This window comes from Dermochelys coriacea, chromosome 6, assembly GCF_009764565.3.
Source record: "Dermochelys coriacea isolate rDerCor1 chromosome 6, rDerCor1.pri.v4, whole genome shotgun sequence".
Taxonomy (NCBI): domain Eukaryota; kingdom Metazoa; phylum Chordata; order Testudines; family Dermochelyidae; genus Dermochelys; species Dermochelys coriacea.
The window spans coordinates 4,244,789-4,267,116 of NC_050073.1; the positions used below are offsets into that span (position 1 = coordinate 4,244,789).

Sequence of the window (22,328 nt, forward strand, 5' to 3'; positions counted from 1 at the left end):
AAAAAGGTCAAGCTTTATAACTATTCAAACACAAATTATTAACATCACATGTCAAAATGCACTTAGGGCAGGTCTACACTACCCGCCGGATCAGCGGGTATCGATCGATCTATCGGGGGTCGATTTATCGCTGTGACGTTATTGACTTGAACTGGGACCGTATACATCATCGTTGCAACCAAGGTCCTGCAGTGGCACCAAATCTTATATAAAGGGGGTCAAATGAGGTGTCTAAGACAAGGTTATGGTTTGCTGGTTATGATTGTACTGTCTATACGTGTGTATCATTTTTGTAGTTGAAGTGATGAATATTGGCTCTATACTGTCTGTGTTTCAGACTTATGCTATGCTTCTGGGGAACACTCCAGACAAGTTGGTTTCAGCTCTGCCTAGCCTGCTTGTTGGCCCATTACAGACTATCAGTGACACAAATGACCCATTGAGAGAAGGCAGACAAGCCTTGTGACTCAGCCAGATATGCAGGGACCTGCCTATGGACAGAACTCTGAGGTTTTTCCAGGCCATGTGATGGACAGCTTGTCTTTAGGACAAAGGAAGAAAGACCACATGGCAAGAGAATATAAAAAGCTGCTGCAGCTCCTCCATCTTGTCTTCAATCCTGCTTCATACCTCTGGAGGGACTTTGCTACACTGAAGCTTTGAACCAAGGACTGAAAGACCCATCCCAGCTGGGGATGTTCTCCAGAGACTTAATTTGAACCTGCAGTTTATTCTATCACTGCTGCAAGCCTGAACCAAGAACTTTGCCATTACTGTATGTAATCGATTGCATTTAACCAATTCTAGCTCTCATCTGTATCTTTTTCCTTTTATGAATAAAACTTTAGATTTTAGATTCTAAAGGATTGGCAACAGTGTGATTTGTGGGTAAGATCTGATTTGTATATTGATCTGGGTCTGGGGCTTGGTCCTTTGGGATCGAGAGAACCTTTTTTCTTTTACTGGGGTATTGGTTTTCATAACCATTTATCCCCATAATGAGAAGCACTGGTGGTGATACTGGGAAATTGGAGTGTCTAAGGGAATTACTTGTGTGACTTGTGGTTAGCCAGTGGGGTAAAACCAAAGTCTTCTCTGTCTGGCTGGTTTGGTTTGCCTTGGTGTGCATAAAAACCCCAGCCTTGGGCTGTAACTGCCCTGCTTGAAGCAATTTGTCCTGAACTGGTACCCTCAGTTGGGTCCCGCCAGAACCAGCATCATTACAATCGCATCTAGTCTAGATGCGATAAATCGATCCCTGAGCGCTCTCCTGTCGACTCCGGTACTCCACCGCCAAGAGGGGTGCAAGTGGAGTCGATGGGGGAGTGGCAGCAGTCAATTCAGCGCCATGAAGACACCGCGGTAAGTTGATTTAAGTACGCCGACTTCAGCTACGCTATTTTCGTAGCTGAAGTTGCGTATCTTAGATCGATCCCCACCCAGAGTAGACCTTGGCTAAGTCAATAGCCTCAAATCCAACTCTAAGAAATTCTCAAGCAGCATTATTCTTACTTTGCTTATCTGCAAATTTTGATTATAAGCAATAGAAATATTTTGCCAGCAGTTTGTGTGTGTGTGTGGTGAATACAACATTTCCCGATAAAAATCCAGTCCTTCCAAGCATAGTTACAAAGCTTTAACTTTTTGAATCTCAACCTCTACTGCCATTAAATAATTGTCTGACCTCCACATATGGCCCGACACCCCCCCCACACACACAGAAATTCCCGCAACTGGGATAATTTGAATTGATTAAAAAAAGATGCTTATATACCCATAATTTTCCACATCAAAATTTAAAATCGATGGAACTTTAAAAAAAGGCCTAAAATAAATAGCAACATTTTCCATCAAAATTATAAAAAGACAAAGAGAATTCGGCCAAGCCTAATTTCTGTAACAATTGGCTATAGTTGGCACGAGGACGCATTTTGTTAGTGGGAGGGTGTCCAATGACCAACATAAGCGGGCGGGGCTGAATCTGGAGCAGCCCAGAGGGAGGCCAAGCTGGGGGTGTTGGCACATGGAGGGCTATTGTTTTGGGACATCGGAAGCAGGGGGGTTGCCAGCGGAGGCGCTCTGGGTCGGGCCAGGCCCCTCGTCCTCCACAGCGTCCTCCATCATCTGCTTGTACTGGCGCTGGAAGAAGCCGAGCTGGAAGGAGACAAAGACGGGAGATGGTGAGACCCGACGGAGACAGGCTCATGGTGGAGGAGCAGGAGGGATGGGCTGTAGGAACCTATGACAGAAAAATCCTTGTACCTCTGCCACCAGCTGGGAGAGCCACAGGCCCCTCCCCCAGGGTGATGGGCTCTAGGGGAGGGCATAGAACCCTGCCCCACTCACCATGTAGAGGGCTGCAGTGATGAGAGCCAGCAGGATCAGGCCCCCCACGCTGCTGCCCACGATGATGGGCAGGTAGTTATAGACCTCAGAGCGCTCCACCACCGTCTGCACCTGGGGGAGAGGAGCTGTGAGATGGGGACCCAGGAGTCCTGACAGTATCAAAGCAGACCCCACTTCCTCCCAGAGCAGGGACAGGACCTAGGAGTCCTGGCTCCCAGCTCTAACCACTACCCGATGCTCTCTCTATCCCGGGCACAGTCACTCTGGTACCTGGCGCTGGACAAATCCCTCCTTCTGGGTGTATTTCTTCTCCTCGTATTCAATCCGGGCCTCGCTCACCAGACTCACTTTCTGCTGCTGAGTCTGGAACAGAGAAATTCACCGTCCCTGACTGGAAATGACACAAACCAGGCCGGAGCGTCATCCCAGAGAGACCCAGAGAAATTTACAGGCCGTTCACACAGGGATCAGGGGCTGTTCACACGCTGGGATCTCTTGCCTGGGGCCAGGAGGCAGTGGCAGCTTTCGTACCTGGGAGACCCACTGGAAGCTGACGTTCCCTTTGATCATGAACTCCAGCGGCTGCTGCATTTCCAGGGAGGCGATTCTGCACCGGATCTTCTTACAGGTGGCCACGGAGCAGTCCTGGGGGTGGAAGGATATCGCCGGGTGAGCAGGGGCATGCAGTGGTTCAGCCTAGGCATGAGGGTCTCAGTCTGTCCATAGCAGGGGTCCCTCCTCCAGCCTAGCCCCCCACTCACTGTCTGTATTAGTGCCAAGAGACGGGGCTGCTGGGACCCGCACTGGCCGGCACTCACCAGCAGGGGGCGCTCGCTCATCTGCATCACAAGGTCCTTTGAACTGGTCGTTCCCACCTCACTGGTGCACTGAGCCAGCTGGGGCTGGGGCGGGAGAGAGACACGGCGTTAATAGGGTCGGGAAGGGGACACGGGGCCTTTCCCCTCTATGGGGTGCCAGCTACAATCTGGCCCCAGGGCAGGGGACTGGCTGGCTGCGGTGGGGGGGGAACATGTGGCCTATCCCCCCCAGGCAGCCTGTCCCGGCAGGGGCCGCTGTAGGGCAGAGCAGGCATCACGGGGCCCATCTCACACACACAAGGGCAGGGAGAGGCAGGTACCTTGGAGGGGACGACCTCAGAGGCGTCCCACACCCGGGCCCCGCTCAGCTCCACGGGGAACTGGAACATGACCGAGAGGGGGACGTTTCGCTGCCGCAGGTTCTTGACCTGAAAGAAACAGACTCGCTACAGGGCACTGCAGGAAGAGAACCCAGGAGCTCTGACCCCCAGCCCCGGCTCTAACCCGCAGACCCCACTCCCCTGCCAGAGCTGGGGATAGAACCCAGGAGTCCTGGCTCCCTGCCCACCCCACCCTACCCCTCCATGCTCTAACCCACTAGATCCCATTCAACCACTTCCACTCCCTCCCTCTTGCCCCATCTCCCCCCTCGCACTCTGTGCCGCCGGCCTCACCTCGTACCGATGTGTCACTGGCTCACTTGTCCCTGCCTCCGTGGCGGAGAAGTTGACGTACTTGGTCGACTCCTCGAGGCTGGGGGAGGAAAAGGACGGAAGGAAGGAGGGAGACGGGAGTGTGATGGATGGGGCTGGAGAGTGGCGGTGGGAGGGGGCGCTGTGTTGCAGGAAGCGGGGAGGGGGGCCCAGCAGGGGGCGCTCTCCCCTCTGTCTCCGCACTCACCTACCTGGTGAGGATGACGAAGATGCCGTACTTGACCGGCAGCTCCGCCTGGTGAATCATGCGCTCGGTGATGGGGCCGCCATTGTCACTGGGGGAGGGGAGGGCAAAGGGGAGAGACGTGAGGAGACGCAGGCAGATAACTGGGCAGGGAGGCTGCCCCACAGTCTGCCCTGCCCTGCTCCGTGCACGGCCCCCTCCCACTGCCCCCACCCCGCCCCCTGGCCCTGCACGGCCCCCTCACCTGCTGGCCTTGGCCGTGATCGGCAGCCTGTCCCCCAGGTCAGCCTCAGAGGAGACGTCGAAGGTGGCGACAAAGACGGCCTGGAAAACACACGAGGGTGAGAGCTGCTGGGCTCAGGGCCTGGGGAACAGCCAGAGACTGCGGGTGTGTGGGGGAGGCACAGGGGACCAGGGGGACTGTTTTATGAACTGAGATGGAGGCAAAGGTGTTAACATGACCCTGTCCCTGTCCACAGACAGCACTAATCTGGTTTGGGATCCAGAGACCTCAACCCACTCCGTGCCATGGCAACACCCCTTTAACCATCCTTATTAGGACCCCAAATGGGGGAGGGAACAGCCCCTCCCCTTCTCCCCCCCCCAGAGAGGCCTGATTTCCAGCCCCCCAAAGTCTAGCCCTTGGTTTGCAGCCCTGGCAGGGCCTGACCCCAGCCCCGGAGTGACCTCAGGGCTCTGTTTGCACTGACTCGCTGGGCTCCCCGAGGCGCTTTCCCCAGCACATCACTTGTCACGGGCTGGGCTGACCCCAGGGAACTGCCCCTCTCTGCCCCCAGCTGGGCTCACACTAGGGTTGCCAACTTTCTAATTGCACAAAACCGAACACCCTTCCCCCTCCCCTTCCCCACCCCTTTTCTGAGGTCCCGCCCCTACTCACTCCAGCCCCCATCCCTCAGCTGCTCACCATTCCCCACCCTCACTCACTGGGCTGGGGCAGGGAAATGGGGTGTGGGAGGGGGTGAGGGCTCCAGCTGGGGATGCAAGGTCTGAGGTGGGGTCAGAAATGAGGAGTTCAGGGTGTGGGAGAGTGTGGGGGCTGGGGCAGGGTGTTGGGGTGCAGGAGGAGGTTCGAGGTGTGGGCTCTTGGAGGGAGCTTGGGTGCTGAAGGGGTCTCAGGGCTGGAGCAGGAGGATGAAGTGCAGGGTCTGGGAGGGAGTTAGGGTGTGGGAGGGGGATCTGACCTGGAGTAGGGAGCTAGGCTGCAGGAGGGGGTTTGGGGTGCGGGCTCTGGCCAGGTGGCGCTAACCTCAGGCAGCTCCCAGTTACCAGTGCAGTGGGATTAAGGCAGGCTCCCTGCCTGCCCTGGCTCCATGCTGCTCCCGAAAGGTCTGGGCTACCAGGCGGAGGCGTGGGTAGGCAGCTCTGTGCAGTGCACGCTACCACTGCCCGCAGGCGCCGCCCCCACAGCTCCCATTCGCTGTGGTTCCCAGCCAATGGAAGCTGCAGAGGCGGCACTGGCAGAGGGGGGGGCCAGTGCACAGAGCTTCCCTGATCTCCCCTGCCTCAGGGGACTTCAGAGACGTGCTGGCCACTTCCAGGAGCCCCGTGGAGCCAGGGCAGGCAGGGACCTGGCTTCGCCTCGCCGCACTGCCAACTGTACTTTTAACAGCCCAGTCAGCGGTGCTTATCGGAGCTGCCAGGGTCCCTTTTCGACCGCTCGTTCCAGTCAAAAACCGGATGCCTGGCAACCCTAGCTCACACCTGAGGAGTTCACATGCCAGGGCTGAGGCCAGGGCCCATCCCTACCTCAGCTCCACTCCCGAAGATGGGGTGGTTGACGTGGCAGGTGCTGTTCCTCTGAGTCTGCTCCTCGGAGCCCACGGCCGAGCTGCACTTAACGGCCACGGCCCTCCTGTTAGACTGACCATGAGAGACCAGCCAGTGAGAGACGTAGACCACAGCACCCCTGACAAGCCCCCTGCACACTCCCTGCAATTCAGCACCCCTGCCGAGCTCCCCCCAGCCCGCTCTCTGCAGCTTGGCACCCCCCGCCGAGCCCCCCCCCCGCAACTCTGCTCCCCTATCGACCCCCCCCACCTGCTCCCTGTAGCACAGCGCCCCATGCTGAGCTCCCTGTCCACTCCCTGCAGCACAGGTCCCCACTGCAGAGCCTGCCCCTCATGCCTGGTGTTCGTTGGGGTACCTGGAGCAGCAGCACCCGGCGGTAGGACAGCGCGGCCGGGAAGAAGAATCGCACACTGGTGCTGTAGGAATTCTCCCCATGATTCTGGATGGAGACGGTGGTGTTGAGTTCGGGGGTGACGCCCACCACCAGGGTGCTCAAGCTAAGTGGGGAAAAAGGGGTGAGCTTCCTCAGGGCAGTGCCCTGGACGCTCTGTGAACTTCTTCTAGCAGTACCCAGCCGGGGACACCAGCTCTGTGAGCTTCCAACAGAGCATCTTCCCCACAGCAGTGCACCCTGTGACACTATGCCGCATATTCTTCATAGAGCTACTGTTGTGATATGAATATGGCATAACTAATTTGTATTTTATGCAAGATGGGTCACGTGCGGTATCATTGGAAAGGTGATGATTTACTGAATGTGATTTTCCTATTTGTTTGGGGATGGGGCTCAAACAGGGAAACAAAGGATTCCCGCCACATGTAAATCCTATATAAGGCAGGGAAGTGAGTTTATCAGGGCTGGTTCTTCACTAAATCCCTGCCCAAGATGACTGCTGAAAATACTAACATTGATCTGGGGAAGAAAGGACTGGACCCAGGCTAGAAGGTGTCTGGCCTGTGAAAGGAATAGCTGGGGTTCTAAGCTGCAAGCAAGAGCGGTTTGTCTACAAGAAACTCTGCAATCTGCTTAAAACAACATTTAGGGTGAGAAATTACTAGTCGTAGCCAGTTCCTTTAGTGTATTAACCTTAGTTTGCATGTTTGTTTTATTTGCTCAGTAATCTGCTTTGATCTGTTTTCTATCCCTTATAATCATTTAAAATCTATCCTTTGTAGTTATTAAACATGTGTTTGTTTTCTCTAAACCAGTTTGTGCAAGTCATAACTGGGGGGTAAAAAGCTGTGCATATCTTCCTCCACATTGAGGGAGGGGGTGATTTTCATGAGCTTACACTGTACAGTTCTGAGTAGCGCAAGACAATACAATTTTGGGTTTACACTCTTGTGTGTACTTGCGTGCCGGACAATTCCTGAGCTGATTCTTCCCATGCACTGATTTCAGTGTCTGTGTCTTTCTGCAGCTGGGTGTGTCCCTACCTGGGTGTGTGCTGGAGGAGGCTTGAGGGCCTGGCTCAGCAGAACAGTGTAAGGGAGCCCAGGCTGGTGGAACCGGTGGGCTCAGTGTTATCCCCAGTACATCAAGGGGCACCCCAGACTGGGAGGGGGCAACCCTTCACACCCCCCATCCATCAGCACTGGAAATCTAACAATATCTCCAGCTGGATGTTGAAGATCCGAAGCGTGATCAAGCCAAATGTGTCCCACCATGGTAGGTGTTTTTGGTGGAGGATTCAGTCATTTACCCAGAGAAATTGAAGGAGATTTCTAACTGGTCATCGCAGCGGTCATCTGTGCCACAGTCCTTCTGAAACGGGAGCTGGTTGGAGACCCAGGAGAGCAGGATCAGAGTGAGTGGGGAGGGGTCTGCAGCACCACCTGCCAGAGTGACACTGCGGGGACCCAGGGACCCTCCTGTTATCCCAGCACCTCGCAGCCCCCTGCACTGGGGGACAGCTAAACCGATCATCAGCCCCCCCAGCCCTTCCTCCTCACCCTCTGCCCAGTGGCAGTTTCACACTTCTAGGAGTGCCACGGCTGGAGGACTGGCCGGCTCAGGGGCATGGGGAACAGGACATGGGATCTTTCCCCTCTAGGGGGCACTACCCAAAATAAATATTGACAATTGTTTCGTAAACATTTTTTTTTAGCCAAAATATTTGGGATTTTGGACAGAAATTTTGGCAGCTTTGAGGAGAAGTTGGAATGTTCCCATGGAGGGGAGATGCCAAGGCAAACTTAGCATCCATCTGTCACCCTCGAGTGGCTGCTGCCTCTGAATTTTCCAGACTCTTGCTTTCAAACCCCACGGTTACTGGTTCGATCCTTGCAGCAGACCCCCTGCGGGGCCTGGCTCTGGCAGCTTACCAAGCCTGCAGACACTGTCGCAGAGTCCTCGCTCAAGATGGGTTTGAGGTTGCTAGCGGTAGAGATGGGCTCCCCTATCAGGGTGTAGTTGAGACGCAGGGTGATGGGGGTCAGGGTGTCCTCTGGGCAGAGCTGGGGAGACAGAGAGACATGCCGGGCCCCTGAAGGGAAAGGGGGGCTGGGGGCTGGGTGGAACCAGGAGAGAGGTTTGTTCTCTGGGTTATTTGGGAGCAAGGAGCAGAGTTGGAGGGGCAGACACAGTAGGAGGGGAAGGGGTTAGGACTCCCCAACACTCACAGGAAACATTATCCGGTACATCTCACATCTCGTCTTGATGCCGAGCCGCAGTTCTCTGCTCAGGACAGGGCCGGTGGACTCGAAGGCGGCTCGGATCTTCGTCCGCCCGGGGTCCAGAGCCAGGCGGTACTGGATGATGCTGGAGATCCTGTTACCTACGGGGAAGGGGAAACGAGGGACAGAGAAATTGAGAGCAGGAACTTCAAGGGGAAATTGGACACAGGGCTTTGCCCTTCTAGGAAGTGCTGGTTCCGATCCATCCCCAGGACAGGGGACTGGCTCGTTCAGAGGGGAGGGGAATGGGGGTGGGTTTGGTCTGACCTAGGCTGTCACTGGTGCTCTTAGTGACAGTGAAGCAGACCTCTGCCCTGCTGGCTTCCGTGTTGAGCTGCTCCTGCCCCTGGCAGTCGAAAGCTGAGGTTGGGATCGTGGGGGGTTGGAAGCTGATGGAGACCCCGACTCTGAGCACTGGCCGGGACCTGCCATGGGAGGAACAGAACTGTCTCCCAGCTGCTTTCTGCAATGGGGCCAGGCCCAGGCCCCCTCCCTCCCCTGAGCCTCCCACCCAGCCTGGATGTGCTCACAGCACCCCAGGGAGATGGGTTATGGACACGCAGCTCTGCTAAAGGAGATGCTGGGGGGCAGAGAAGGGAGCAGCAGAGCTGTCATTGTGCCATTCTCCAGCTGGGGACAGCAGTCACAGACACTCACACTCAGACAGCATCCTAAGGCCTTGTCTACAATACAGAGATTTTTTCTACAAAAGGCAGCATTTGTCCACAAAACACTGGAGGTTTACACACTACAATGGGACTTATGGCGACAAAACTCTCCTGTTTTGCCGACAACGTAAAACCACCTCGACGAGAGGCATCGAGCTTTTTGCGTCAAAGTTTTGTCGACAAAGTGCCAGTGTAAAGACTGGTTTCAGAGTAGCAGCCGTGTTAGTCTGTATTTGCAAAAAGAAAAGGAGTATTTGTGGCACCTTAGAGACTAACAAATTTATTAGAGCATAAGCTTTCGTAAATGCATCCGATGAAGTGAGCTGTAGCTCACGAAAGCTTATGCTCTAATAAATTTGTTAGTCTCTAAGGTGCCACAAGTACTCCTTTTCTTAGTGTAAAGACTGCGCTTGGTCATGTTGCTATAATTGGCCCCCAGGAGGTCTCCCACAATGCCCTTCCTGATAGGGTGACCAGGTGTCCGATTTTCAAATGGAACAACCGGTTGAAAAGGGACCCTGGCGGCTCCAGTCAGCACCGCTGACCAGGTGGCCGTTAAAAGTCCGGTCGGTGGTGCTGCGGCTCTCAGGCAGGCTAGTCCCTTCTTCTCCTGGCTGGCACCGCGCTGCGCCCCAGAATTTGCCAGACGGTCCGGCCTCTGGGGCGGGGGGCACGTTCTCTGAGTGCTGGCTCTGCGCTCCCCGGCCAATGGGAGCTGCGGGGAGAGGCGGGGGGGTGGTGCTGGTCACAAGAGTGGTGTGTGAAGCCTCCTGCCCCCCCACCTAGGACCCGGACCTGCTAGCTGTTTCTGGGGTGCGCATGGAAGTAGGAGAGCCTGCCTTAACCCCTTCCCCCCACCCCCACTGCACTGCTGAGCAGGAGCCGCCAGAGGTCAGTCCATGCCCCAATCCTGATTCCCAACCCCGTGCCCCAGCCCCGAGCCCCCCCATCCAGAGCCCCCTCTTGTACTCCAAACCCCTCATCTGTAGCCCCACCCCAGAGCCAGCACCCCCAGCCCAGAGCCCTCACCCCCCTCTGCACCCCAATCCCTTGCCCCAGCCCAGAGCTCCCTCCCACACCTTGAACTCCTCACCCCGTCCCCACCCCATAGCCAGCACCCCCAGCCCACAGCCCTCACCCCCTCCTGCACCCCAACCCTCTGCCTCAACCCACAGCCCCCTCCCTCACTCCAAATCTCTCAACCCCACACCCCAGCCTGGAGCCCCCCCTACACCCCAAACCCCTCATCCCCAGCCGCACCCTAGAGCCTGCACCACAGCCGGAGCCCTCACACACCCCAACTCCCTGCCCCAGGACAAGTCTCCTCCCGTATCCTGAACCCCTCATTATTGGCCCCACCTTGGAGCCCGCATCCCCAGTTAGAGCCCTCACCCCCTCTTGCACCCCAACTCCTGCCCCAGCACAGTGAGAGTGAGTGAGGGTGGGGGAGAGCGAGGCACTGATGGAGGGAGAATGTAGTGAGCGGGGGCGGGGCTTTGGGGAAGGGGGAGGCATTCAGTTCTGTGTGACTAGAAATTTGTCAAATCTACGACTTGACCGCTCTAATCAGCGGTTCGAACCCCGCTGCTCTGCAGCCACAACTTCAAGACCTACGGGCAGATTTCTCATGGCATATGTGAGAAGGGCTACAAATCGGGACATGGTGCAGTGCAGAGCGAAGATAAAGGAGCTGAGGCAGTCGTACCAGAAGGCAAGGGAGGCAAACCCTCACTCCGGTGTTGCAACAAAGAGCTGCCGCTTCTACAAGTAGTTGGACACCATCCTAGGTGGCAACCCCACCTCCACCACCAAGAGCCCCGTGGACACTTTGGTGGGGCGGGAGGGAATGGAAAGTGGACCTATCCCTGAGGACGAAGTGGTGGATGAGGAGGTCAAGTTGGAGGACGCTTTGGACCCCATGGCAGGGTCGTCCGGTTCCATGGTGAGTCAGGAACTCTTTTCCACTCCAGAGGGGTGTAGCCAGTCCCAGAAGTCTGTCTCCGGTGAGCATGATGCAGGAGAGGAGACCCCCAGTGAGTGATCTGTTTGAGCAGATACTGCTCCATTACATGGCGGACAGCTGTCCTTTGCTCTGCATACTGTAGCGGTGGGTGAAGGAAGAGAGAGAAATGTGCAAGACTAGCTTTCCCTGTGCAGCTTAGCAGTGCAGCAGAACAGGGTGCTGATGCACACCTAGATTTCATGAGAATCCTCCAGAGAGATCTCTAGGAAACTACCCTGGAGGTTTTGCCAATTCTCTGCCAAAGGTTCCTTGGCAGAGCTGCTTTGTTCCTTCCCCATTGTAGGAAATTTTCCCGCACCACTCGGCAATCACTTGTGCAGGGACCAAAGAGGCACACAGGTGAGCAGCATAGGGACCTGGTCTGAACCTGGATGCAGGCAGTAGATGCGCCCTTGCTTACCCTCAGGAATGAGATATCAGCTTCAATGACACCCACTTGTGGAAAATGGTGGCAGAATTTACAATATTTTCCACAGTCCCCTTCACTGATCCTCTGATAGCATCATCAACACCCTTTGCCCCATTTTGAATGACCACCCTCCACCTAGGCCATACTCACCTTGTTTAGGGTGTTCGTTGAGATGTGTGCTTGCCAAGGGACATTGAGAAAGTGATTGCTATGTTACAAGAGGTGTATTTTACTGTAATGATTCAATGCTGTGCGTGAACTAACTATCAGGCTTCTGTGTATTGTTTTTTATGCATCTGCAGATGTGGCATTCAGGGGTCCCCACTACACACCGGCAGAGCACCTCCTCCAGATAAGGAAGCAACCAAGGTGGAGCAAGGAGGATGTGTTCAGAGAGGTGCTCCAATCCTCTGAGTCAGAAAAAAAAGAACACATGGTACTGAGAGAAATGGAAAGATGGGACAGAAAGAGATATGAGGAGCGCATTCTAAAGGCCCATGAGAGGATGATAAAAGTGACAGAGGAGCCCTGGGGCTGGGGCTGGGGGGGCTGGCCTGCAGCCAGGGACGCCAGACAGCTGGAGCCGGTGCTTGCATCACCCGCCTGGCGCTCAGGGCTTCTGTGTGTGTGTGGGAGCAGGGGGGGCTCTGGGCTCTGGCAGGGAAGGGTGGGATGGGAGGGGTAGAGCCCTGAGTAGAAGGGGTGAGCTAGACTAGGGGATAGCATCCCGAGCCCCCGGTTCACCGACCGCCCATGCCTACACATAGTGATTGTTGCTGCTAGTAATATTTACATGCATTCTAATCATTTGCTTACTAGAAATCCCAGTCAGGAATCAACGCAAGTGCTAGGTCAAATAAGATAATTGAGTTTAATGAAGCATGGCAGATTGCTGTACAGAAATTCACATTGCTGGTTCGCAATCTCAAAATCTTGCCTCAGTCAGCAGTCAGCTATGACCATTGAATTCTTTTTCTCACTTAGATCTAACCTGCCAGAAAGGCATCGCTAGCGCGCTCTTAACCTGCCAAAGCACATTCCAGGATAATTCTGCACCTACTCAGCCTATTGTTGAAGAGCTCCTTGCTGCTGTCCAGGTTTTCCCAAGTAAGGCTTCATGAGCCATGGGCGTAAGGGGTAGGCTGGGTCTCCCAGGAACACTGTGGGCATTTCAAAATCCCCCACTGGAATCTTCTGGTGTGGAAAGAAAGTCCTTGCTTACACCTTTCTGTACAGACCAGTGTTCTTTAAGATGCGTGTGTCATGCGCCTTCCTGGACCACCCTGTGCTGATGTCATTGAAATGCCTGCAGTGATCAACAAGTGTCTGCAGTTCCTCAGAGAAGTACCCCTTTCTATTGATGTACAGATTGGGTGCTCATGATGTACTGCCTGACCAGCTCCGATGTGTTCATAACAGTGATCACAACAGTAGAGAGCATTGCGGGATCCATCCTTTCACACAGAGATGGCGGGCGCACAGTAAACAGGGGGTGTTAAAAATGCCGCTAAAATTGGTCGGAAGCCCATGGAATGCTGGGACAGAAAATAGTGCATCATGGGATGTTGACCTAGCACCCATGAGGCGCTGCGATCCACTCCGCCTTCCCACACTTCCTAGCTGCAGAATGTGGCGAGTCGCACACTGGGATAGGTACCCACACAGTGCCCTGCTCTCACTGTCAATGCTAGAGCACCAAGTGTGGATGTGCTCTGCCGACACAAGGAGCGTAGTGTGAACATGCAATAGCGATGTAATTATAGCGCTTCTCAATCACTGACATAACTTCTATCAAAAAAACTCTGTAGTGTAGACAAGGCCTGAGACTGCCATGTGGAGCCGTGCAACGATACAGAGTAACTCACCTCAGCAGCTGGACCTGCCCTTGTGCCCCCACCGCGATGTCTGGCAGTCCGTCCCCCGTCAGGTCTGTCCCGCCACTGGCGGCCTGGCCAAAGTAGTGCAGCCTGCTGGGAAACTGTGACCCCTCGATGCGCTGTGGGGCAGAGAGAGTAGTAAGGGTTGGGGAAGGGGCGGCTGTACTGTACAATGGGCACTAGGGGGCAGCGGAGGGTGAGGGATGGGAAAGGGGCGGCTGTACTGTACAATGGGCACTAGGGGGCAGCGGAGGGTGAGGGGTGGGAAAGGGGCGGCTGTACTGTACAATGGGCACTAGGGGGCAGTGGAGGGTGAGGGATGGGAAAGCGGCAGCTACAGGCTAATCGGCACTTGGGGGCTGTGGGGCCCGATCATGTCTCTTCGGGCTTTGTGGTGACCCCTCCCCACAGGAGCTGGGCTCACCTGTCTATACTGGGGATTGAGGCCTCCCTTTTCCCCATGGAAGATGTACAAGGCCCCGCTATTGTCGCTCTCCATGGGGGCCCCGATGGCCACATCTCTCCATCCGTCCCCGCTGATGTCCCCGATTTCAGACATGCTGGCCCCGAAGCGCCCAAACGCCTGCCCCGTCTGCCCCTGCAGTGTCTTCCTGCAGATCAGCGTCACCCTCTGCAGGTCCCATCCAAAAAGGCACATGGGGAAAGGTTCAGCACTGACTGTCAGCAGAGAGAAACCCCCTCACTGACCCCCTTTCCCTCTCTCTGCAACATAGCGCCCCTTGGCATCGCTCTGGGGCATCGGGGCCAGCTCTGACTGGCAGGGAAAAGCTTCCCCTAATGATCCCTCCCTCCTACTTGCTGGAGCACCGCGCCTGCTACTGCCATGCTAATTGTCCCAGCATCACAACCCCATGGCAGTACAGGCAAAGAACCACCCCACAGGCCATCCATCTTCCCCCTGGCTCCATCCTCTTTCTTACCGGCCAGTTAATCAGGCAGATAGAGACACGCCCCCCATTCAGAGGTGTATGGTACATGGGGGCTCCGATTAGAACCAGGTCCGTGTTCCCATCTCTGTCGAGGTCCACAGCGCACAGTGTACCCCCAAAATATGAGCCAATCTGGAGAGGCAGATAAGTCACCCCTTTAATTTAGTCACCTCCTCCTTCTCCCACCGGGACCCTTCTCACCCTATGGGGATAAGGATTCAGTCCCAATACTCATTCCAGCCTTAGTCTCACCCTCTCACTGCATGGCCGGTGGCGCTATCGCTGAAAGTGTTCTTGAACAAATAGGCAGTTAGATCTTGGAGAGATGCTGAATGCTAGTTGTGGTGCAATTCTTTTTAGAGGTTGTGCTAGCATGAGTAAAGTTTATTCACTGACTGAGTCACTCTTATAAGTTCTGTTCAGCTGGAATGTATAGGCAGTTAGATCTTGGAGAAATTCACTTCATTAGTGTAGTGTGATCCTTTTCGAACACTGCTAATATCACTAGCAACGTCATTTTCCTTGCCTGAGTCTCTCTGGCCCAGATCCACAAAGATGCTTATGTGCCTAACCCCCAGACTTAGGTGCACTATGATTCACAAAACCTCTGCACGGCTGCTGCTGACCCCTTTAGGTGCCTAACCTGACCTGGTGCCTATGTTTTTGCAGTAGAAGCTCCTTATGTTGCTGCCTCAAGGGCAGGGAATGTGCACTCCTGTCTTACTCTAAGCAGCCAGTTGCCCATTTCCCACCACACCCCAGCATGATCCACAAACTGGGGGAAGACAAACGCTCCTCACCTGTAGGGAACCATCTGGTACGTGTGGTCAGAGGAGAAGGACTTGAACAGGGGTCTGCTATTTCTTAAGTCAATGTCCTAACCCCTGAGCTGTGGGCTCCCTCGGTCTTGCCTGTTAAAGTTATTCCACTTTAATTCACTAATTAAATATCAGTTGGGCTGCACAATGTGTCCAAATCACAACCACCCGAAGGCCCAGTGGTCAGGGCACTCCCTGAGAGACAGCAGAGCCCTGGTTAAAGCCTTCTTCCTCATCAGGCAAAGCAGGGACTCAACCAGGGGTTGTTCATGTCCTAGGTGAGAAATCTAATCGCTATCTATAAGGGAGACCTTCCCTCTTCTCCTCCGGCTGGTTTGTGAAGATCGTCGTGGCTCTGCGCCTGCCTACTGGATGAGGCCCGACATTTGAGCTAGGTGGAAGAGCACCTATCTTCCCCCCATTCATGGATCACTGGCAGGGGTAGGTGCCTCCCTGCAGCATCACAACGCTTAAGTCCCTTGGTATGTCTAGGCCTCTGTCTGTATCGGTCTCATGAGCTCTATCTAGACTATAAGTGAAGGTAACAGCAGTGGGATATTGGAGAGATGCTGAATGTCAGCTGTGGTGCAATTCCCTAAACCAGTCAAGTTTATCCCCTCCCTGAGGCTCTCTGACTGAATCGTTCCTGAAGGTGAATACAAACACAAATATTACACAATGTCAAAATCTTACAGGCTTCCTCCAGCCCTCCCTCTCTCACACCCACACTCCATATTACCAGTAACTCTCCCCATACCTGCTCTCCCAGCACCTCTGATCTGGGTGTCAATTTCCCACCCTTGGTATCCCGGCTGAACAGGACGACTTTGCCGGCATGTTGGTAGCGAGGGGCCCCGACCACGTAGCTGCTTTGCCCATTGGCTGTGATGACCTGAGATGAATAACCTCAAAGGAAGAGAGGGACGTGGGGAGGTGAGATGGGAAACATCCTTACAACAGGGCTGCACAGAACTTTCCCAGAACTGAGATGCAGCCACCTCTGGGGCGAGGTGCGGGGGCTGTTTAAATAGGTAAGGGAAGCTCGGTGGGTTTGTTCTTACCGAGATAAGCATCATTCATGTCAGCGGAGGTTCTGGATACGTTGATGAAGCTCGGCTTCCCGCTGCTCCTGTACAGGTATATCCCACCGGACCAGTCATAGGCTCCCACCGCTCCCAGCGCAGGCCCCTCCTAAATCGACAGGCACGGCAAAGGGGACTGATTACAGGGAACGGACAGCACAGCACGTATTTACTAGACAAGGCCACCACCTACAGCACAGCGCCCCCTAGCATCGTGCTGGGATACTGGGGTCAGTGCTGATGGCCAGGGGAGTGAGCACCCCCTACTGGGCCCCCACACCACTCGCTGCAGCATAGAGCCCCCTAGTGTCTGCCGTGAGTGTGAGGGGGGGTGCCCCTTGCACTGCTCCCGCAGGACTCTGGGCTAGTTAAGGGTTGTCTCCCCTGCAAGCACTAAGCCAACCAGCTCCTTCTTAGCTTGAAAGCGCCATCAGGGCCCCAGCGCACGTCAGCATGGGACAAACCCTGGGGCCAGGCATCACTCACAGGGGACAGCAGGGAGCTGAATCCTTCCTGGGACATCTCCAGCTGGAAGGAGCTGCCGCTCTGGGACTGGGTGCCTGGGGGAGAGACAGACAGACAGACACAGGAGAGATCATCAGAGACAGTAAAGGCCCCGTGTCCCATTCCCTGAGCCAGCCCTTCTCCCCACCTCGAGGCTGGATTGGATCCAGGGCCCCCTAGAGAAAAGGCCCCATATCCCATTCCTCAGCCCCTTGAGCCAGCCAGTCCCCTGCCTGAGGGCCCCCGGATGAGAAAGGCATCAGGGACATTTAGGGAGGAAGATTAATGGATACATGTTGCATGGGGAAAGAGAATATTTGGGGCCTATTTGGGCTCTGGATTCCCAGCAGCTCCCCGTCCCATCTCGGCCTTGAAAACCCATTTCTAGAGCCCCAGGGCCAGTGCGGCCCTCCCCTGGCTTTGGTACCTTCGATACCGAATATCTTCTCCTGCAGCTGGTTCTGGATACCCTGGAGGGCATCGAAATTGTCCACCCGGAAGACGTGCTCATTGGTCGGCTCAGAGGCGATCTCCTGGAGCTCCTGTTGGGCAGTGTCACTGGAGAAGGCCTCACCAACCTTCACGGCATAGAGGGAGGTACAGGAAAGACCAGGGCATGGGCGTCAGTCACAGCCCAGAAACCTGGGCCAACAGCCACCCGCCACGAGCCCTGCTGGGTCAGAGAGAGGCACGGCTCAGCCAGCGCCATGTGCCGCTCTGGTGAATGGGGGGTGGTGGCTCGCTGGAGCCTAGAGTTATGGAGCCTGCCTCATTTCAGCACTGAGTTGTGTCGGTTGTACCAGCAGCGGGGCACAGGGGTCTCCTTGCCATGGGGATTGTCAGCACTCTGGGGCCCTGCATGACTCAACCTCCAGGGCATAGTGAGGGGTGAGTGTGGGCAATGTCTCCGGGGGACACCTCAGGGCAAGGGTGAAGGGCCAGGACCACTGCGCTAGTCTGGGTGGGTTGTGTGCAGTCAGTTCAGAGGTGGCGTCAGGCACCTCTCGGTCGCTGGGCCCAACATAAGCAGCAGACAAAAGTCAAACAAGATCCAATGGCTGGAAACGGAATTTACACCCATTCTGATTGGAAAGAAGGTGTCAGGTTTAACCGTGAGGGGAATTAACCATTGGAGCAGCTCACCATGGGCCATGGTGGATTCTCCATCCCTGGCAATTTTTATCTCAAGACTGGCTGGTTTTCTAAGAGATCTGCTCTGGTTTCAGCAGGGATTATTTGGGGCAGTTCTCTGGCCTGTGCTCCACGGGAGCTCAGACTTGATGACTGCAAAAGTCACTTGTGGCCTGGGAATCTATGATTCTAAACCCGAGTTTGTTGATGTAAGGCCTACGTCGACCTAACTCTGTAAGAGGCCTCGCTAAAATGTAGCTCCCACCCATGTAACTTGTCCACCACACCGACTTCATAACTCCACTTCCGCAAGAGCCGGTGCACTTAACTCAATGTAGTCAGGTCGGTGCAATGTCCACATAGGCACCACATTGCTTATATCGCCTGGGGGCACTGGCTGTCAGTGCCCCACCATGCCCCACACTGACAGTTAAGTCGGTACAAGCGCTCCTGGTGAGGACGCACACCACCAGCAGAAGGAGGATAATGTGGACATGAAAAAATGATTGAATTACTGAGGTGGCTGTGTGACAACATAACTTAAGTCGACTTAAGTTTGTTGCGTAGACTTGCCCTTTATCCTGTTACTGATGCTCATTTCAATCTCTTTGGCTCAGCAGTTTCAAGGAGATAAATGTCAAGTGACTGACACCAGTTTGGGGAGGATCAGAGCCGTTGTTTGAGCCCCAGGTGTGTGGAGAAAAAAATATTAGAACCAGCTGATTTTGCTGTTTAACTGGGAGGCTGTATGTCAGGAGTCCCTAGTTCAAGTGACCCCAAATCCTAACCTGTGACCCCATGAGGAATTCCAAATTTCATGGCAATCTGAGTCAGCATGTGGACTGTAGGGCAGGCAGAAAACCCAACCTTTAACTAGAAAGCTCTGCTCAACCTGAACAACAGAGGAGCTCCAGCTCTCCTAAAATGTCACACATTGACCCAGTTACAACCCTGGGTCAGGTTTCAGAGTAACAGCTGTGTTAGTCTGTATTCGCAAAAAGAAAAGGAGTACTTGTGGCACCTTAGAGACTAACAAATTTATTAGAGCATAAGCTTTCGTGAGCTACAGCTCACTTCATCGGATGCATCTGATGAAGTGAGCTGTAGCTCACGAAAGCTTATGCTCAAATAAATTTGTTAGTCTCTAAGGTGCCACAAGTACTCCTTTTCTTTTTGCGAACCCTGGGTCAGTCTTCTCCCTTATCTAATGGGAACCTGGATATGGGCTCAGATCCCTACTAGTTCTCCACACGGCCGCAGCTCACCCCAATGGCGTAGCGGATGATTCCAGCTTTGTCAGCCTCAGGGACGGCGTCTGAATAAGAAAGCGGGTCTTTGTATTTCTCCCCATCTGTGATCACAATGAGAACCTTGGTGGCCTCATCCCGAGCGCCTCTCCCAGAGGTGAACAGCTCCCGCCTGGAAAAGAGGGGTGGGGAACGCCTGGGAGGGTTATTGATACATAATAACACCTAGCGCTCGTCCACTGCTTTGACATTGCAGATCTCAAAGTCCTTTACAAAGGAGGCCACTGTCATTGCCTCCATTTAACCAATGGAGAAACTGAGGCACACGGTGGCGCTGTGACTTGCTTAAAGTCACACAGCAACAGAAGCTCAGAGCTGGCAATAGATCCTAGGAGCCCTTGCTCGCAGTATTTCCCTTCCTGCTCTAACCTACTTATGCCCACCCACCTCCCGGAGTGGGGACAGAGCCCAGGAGTCCTGATGCCCAGCCCCCCTGCTCTAACCACTAGTCCCCAGTCCCTTCCCACAGCTGGGGATAGAACCCACCAGTCCTGAGTCCTTTCCCTTAGCTCACATGTCCTTACAGCCCATTCCCTGTGAAGTCAGCACGGGGAGGAAGGCAATACCTACACGACTTTCCGGATGGCTGTGGCCGTGTATGTCGTTCCATGAAGCTGCTCAATCCTCCAGACAAGGTGATCGGGGTGATGACTTCTCCTGTACGCCATGAAGTCGAAGTGCAATTCAAATTTATTGGAGTACTGCATGAGGGCGAACTGCAAGGGAAGGCAGGGGAGAAGAGAGAAAAACCACCCCAGGGGTGGAAGGTAAGAAAAGCAGGAATCAGACTCAGTTAAGGGCTGGGGAAGGCAGTCGGGACGTAGTGGTTCTGTTGGAATTTTTTCCTGGTTTTGGAGGCAAAATCCATTGCTGCTCCCTGCAGCACAGCGCCCCCTAGCGCCACACTGGGGTACTGGGGTCAGCACTGTCTGCGAGGGGCAGGGTACGTAGTCAGGGTTGAGCTTCTGCCCGTTACCTGCGTGTCGGTGCTGGGGAAACGCTTCATGATCTCAGCGACAAATGTCTTCATTTTTCCAAAGTCCACAGGTGCGATGCTGCCCGAGCTGTCGACGAGGAGCGCTATGTCTGTGGCACGTCTGGGGCACTCTGAGAGGGTCAGGAAAGAAACACGTCCTGACTCAACTCCACAAACATGGAGAAAACCCCCCAGAAAGAGCTAGATCAGACCACTGGGCGCATCTAACCTGATATCCCGCCCCCTGCTGGCCACCCCGATCAGACCCCTCGGTCCCCCTGTCGCAATATCATCCCGTCCCTGCCATGGAGGGGTCCTGAGAGCATCCCATAACATGCACTGGGATGAAAAAATACACCCCTCCCCCGCCCAGAGCTGGGACAGAACCCAGGCGTCCTGACTCCCAGCTCCTACTGACATCCTGAATCACACCAATGGGCCCACCTAGCCTGGTATCCCAACCCATATCAGACCCATCTAGACCCATCTTCCCTCCAACTTCCCATGTCCCTTGTACCCACCCGTGACCCCAGAGCGTAGGTCCCCCCCCGCACACCCGTGTCATCCCTCACCTGGCAGATTGTCCGGGATGCGCTGGAGCTGCTGGAGGCTCTGGTCCAGGAGGAAGCAGTAGCCGTTGACGTACATATTCTCCCCACAGGCCCGGTGCACCGTGGGGCCGCACACCTGGGGCACGAGAAGGCAGGGGGTCCGTAGGTGCCCCTCTGAACAGACCACTGAGGGTGGGGAAGCCAGGGGTCTGATGGGGGAGCCAGGGGTCTGCTCCCCCCCACCCATGGATGCAGGGAAAGGCCCTGCCAGGGCAGGGGACCCCCTTGGGGCAGACGGGACGCACACGAGGGCATCACCTGGTTCCAACGCTCCCTGCTACATTCACCCACAGTCACTGTCGCCATGGTGACAACCCAGTTACAATGCTTCCTGCTACATCAGCTTCCTGCTTCCTTCTAGTCACTGTCACCATGGCAACATCAGCCAGTTGCCTCCATCCCTCACAACATCATCTCACCTGGTCACTGTTGCCAAACCAAGGCTACCTGGCTACCACCATTTCCCAATGCATCCTTGTGCCCCCCCTCCAATTACAGGAGTTACCAACAGCCCTCGCACAGTTATCGTGTAGTCATGGTGATGTCACCCAATTGTCACCTCTGTACCATTGCTCCAGTCACGCTGACACAGCCCAGTTACTACCGTCCATGAGTAGTGGGGTTTTGGGGAGGAAACTGTCCCCTGGAATGACGAGGGAGTAAATGTCGGACCCCAGTCCCAGCACCCATCTCCCCTGGGTGTGGTACCTACCAGGAACTCAGAGCCACGGGCCGCCAGAGACAAACCGAGGGACATGTTCATGGCATCGGGGGGTCCTGACAGGGGAGAGAAGCACACCAGGGTGAGCAAATAAACTCCATTCCTCTCCCAGAGCTGAGGATAGAACCAAGGATTCCTGACTCCCAGCGCCCCCCGATCTAACCACTAGACCCCACCCCACTCCCTCCCAGAGCTGAGGACAGAATCCAGGAGTCCTGACTCCCACTTCAATCCTGTTGCTGCACCCCACAGCACAGGGTGCCCCCTACTCTGAATGGGGATCTCCTGGCAGCGTCTGGAACCCGGGTCGCACTTGTAGACTTTGCCAGTTTCATTCACGCCTCCTATCTGCTGCGGGGCCCCGACGATCAGTCTGCTGGGAGAAAGCAGAGGGGGGTTAGGGAGATGCCCCATCACACCCAGGGGAGTGGATCCCACGAGGGGCAGCCCAGCGAGACAAGCCCCTTAGCATTGGGCATGAGTCATGTGGGGCCCTGAGTCCACGTTCGGCCCTTACCCCCCAGTGCTGGCACTCCCGAACTGCACCACGCTCTGCCCAAAGCCCGCTGCTGTCTCCTGGAAGGTGATGGGTCCTTCCACATCCACACTGAATCCATGGTTTGGTGCCAGCACTGCAGGGGTTAACAGTCACTAATTAGAGCTTCCCTTATGGAGAACGGGCCAGTGGTTGGGGCTGAGGGGCCG

General features: G+C 55.1%; 1 protein-coding gene across 8 annotated transcripts in view; it reads right to left on the minus strand.

Annotated features, from left to right (window-relative positions):
- Positions 1-22,328, minus strand: part of LOC119856494 (integrin alpha-D-like) — a 73,560-nt gene that overhangs the window by 46,373 nt on the left and 4,859 nt on the right. For 2 of the 8 annotated variants that reach the window (XM_043517221.1, XM_043517218.1), the window contains exons 2-24: positions 22,141-22,255; positions 21,893-21,996; positions 21,615-21,679; positions 20,864-20,978; positions 20,292-20,422; positions 19,886-20,031; positions 19,274-19,427; positions 17,305-17,455; positions 16,860-16,933; positions 16,353-16,482; positions 16,049-16,197; positions 14,465-14,605; positions 13,948-14,154; positions 13,512-13,642; positions 8,814-8,971; positions 8,493-8,647; positions 8,196-8,327; positions 7,574-7,647; positions 6,226-6,367; positions 5,829-5,942; positions 4,306-4,385; positions 4,069-4,152; positions 3,839-3,917 (exon numbers count right to left, since the gene is read on the minus strand). In XM_043517221.1, coding sequence (XP_043373156.1) covers positions 3,839-3,917; positions 4,069-4,152; positions 4,306-4,385; positions 5,829-5,942; positions 6,226-6,367; positions 7,574-7,647; positions 8,196-8,327; positions 8,493-8,647; positions 8,814-8,971; positions 13,512-13,642; positions 13,948-14,154; positions 14,465-14,605; positions 16,049-16,197; positions 16,353-16,482; positions 16,860-16,933; positions 17,305-17,455; positions 19,274-19,427; positions 19,886-20,031; positions 20,292-20,422; positions 20,864-20,978; positions 21,615-21,679; positions 21,893-21,996; positions 22,141-22,255 — 2,831 coding nt within the window. Of the gene's footprint in view, positions 1-361; positions 2,155-2,346; positions 2,458-2,616; positions 2,710-2,877; positions 2,992-3,164; positions 3,249-3,484; positions 3,593-3,838; positions 3,918-4,068; positions 4,153-4,305; positions 4,386-5,828; positions 5,943-6,225; positions 6,368-7,573; positions 7,648-8,195; positions 8,328-8,492; positions 8,648-8,813; positions 8,972-13,511; positions 13,643-13,947; positions 14,155-14,464; positions 14,606-16,048; positions 16,198-16,352; positions 16,483-16,859; positions 16,934-17,304; positions 17,456-19,273; positions 19,428-19,885; positions 20,032-20,291; positions 20,433-20,863; positions 20,979-21,614; positions 21,680-21,849; positions 21,997-22,140; positions 22,256-22,328 lie in introns of those variants that run through there. The other 6 variants (XM_038404023.2, XM_043517216.1, XM_043517215.1 and 3 more) reach the window with 6 other exon arrangements.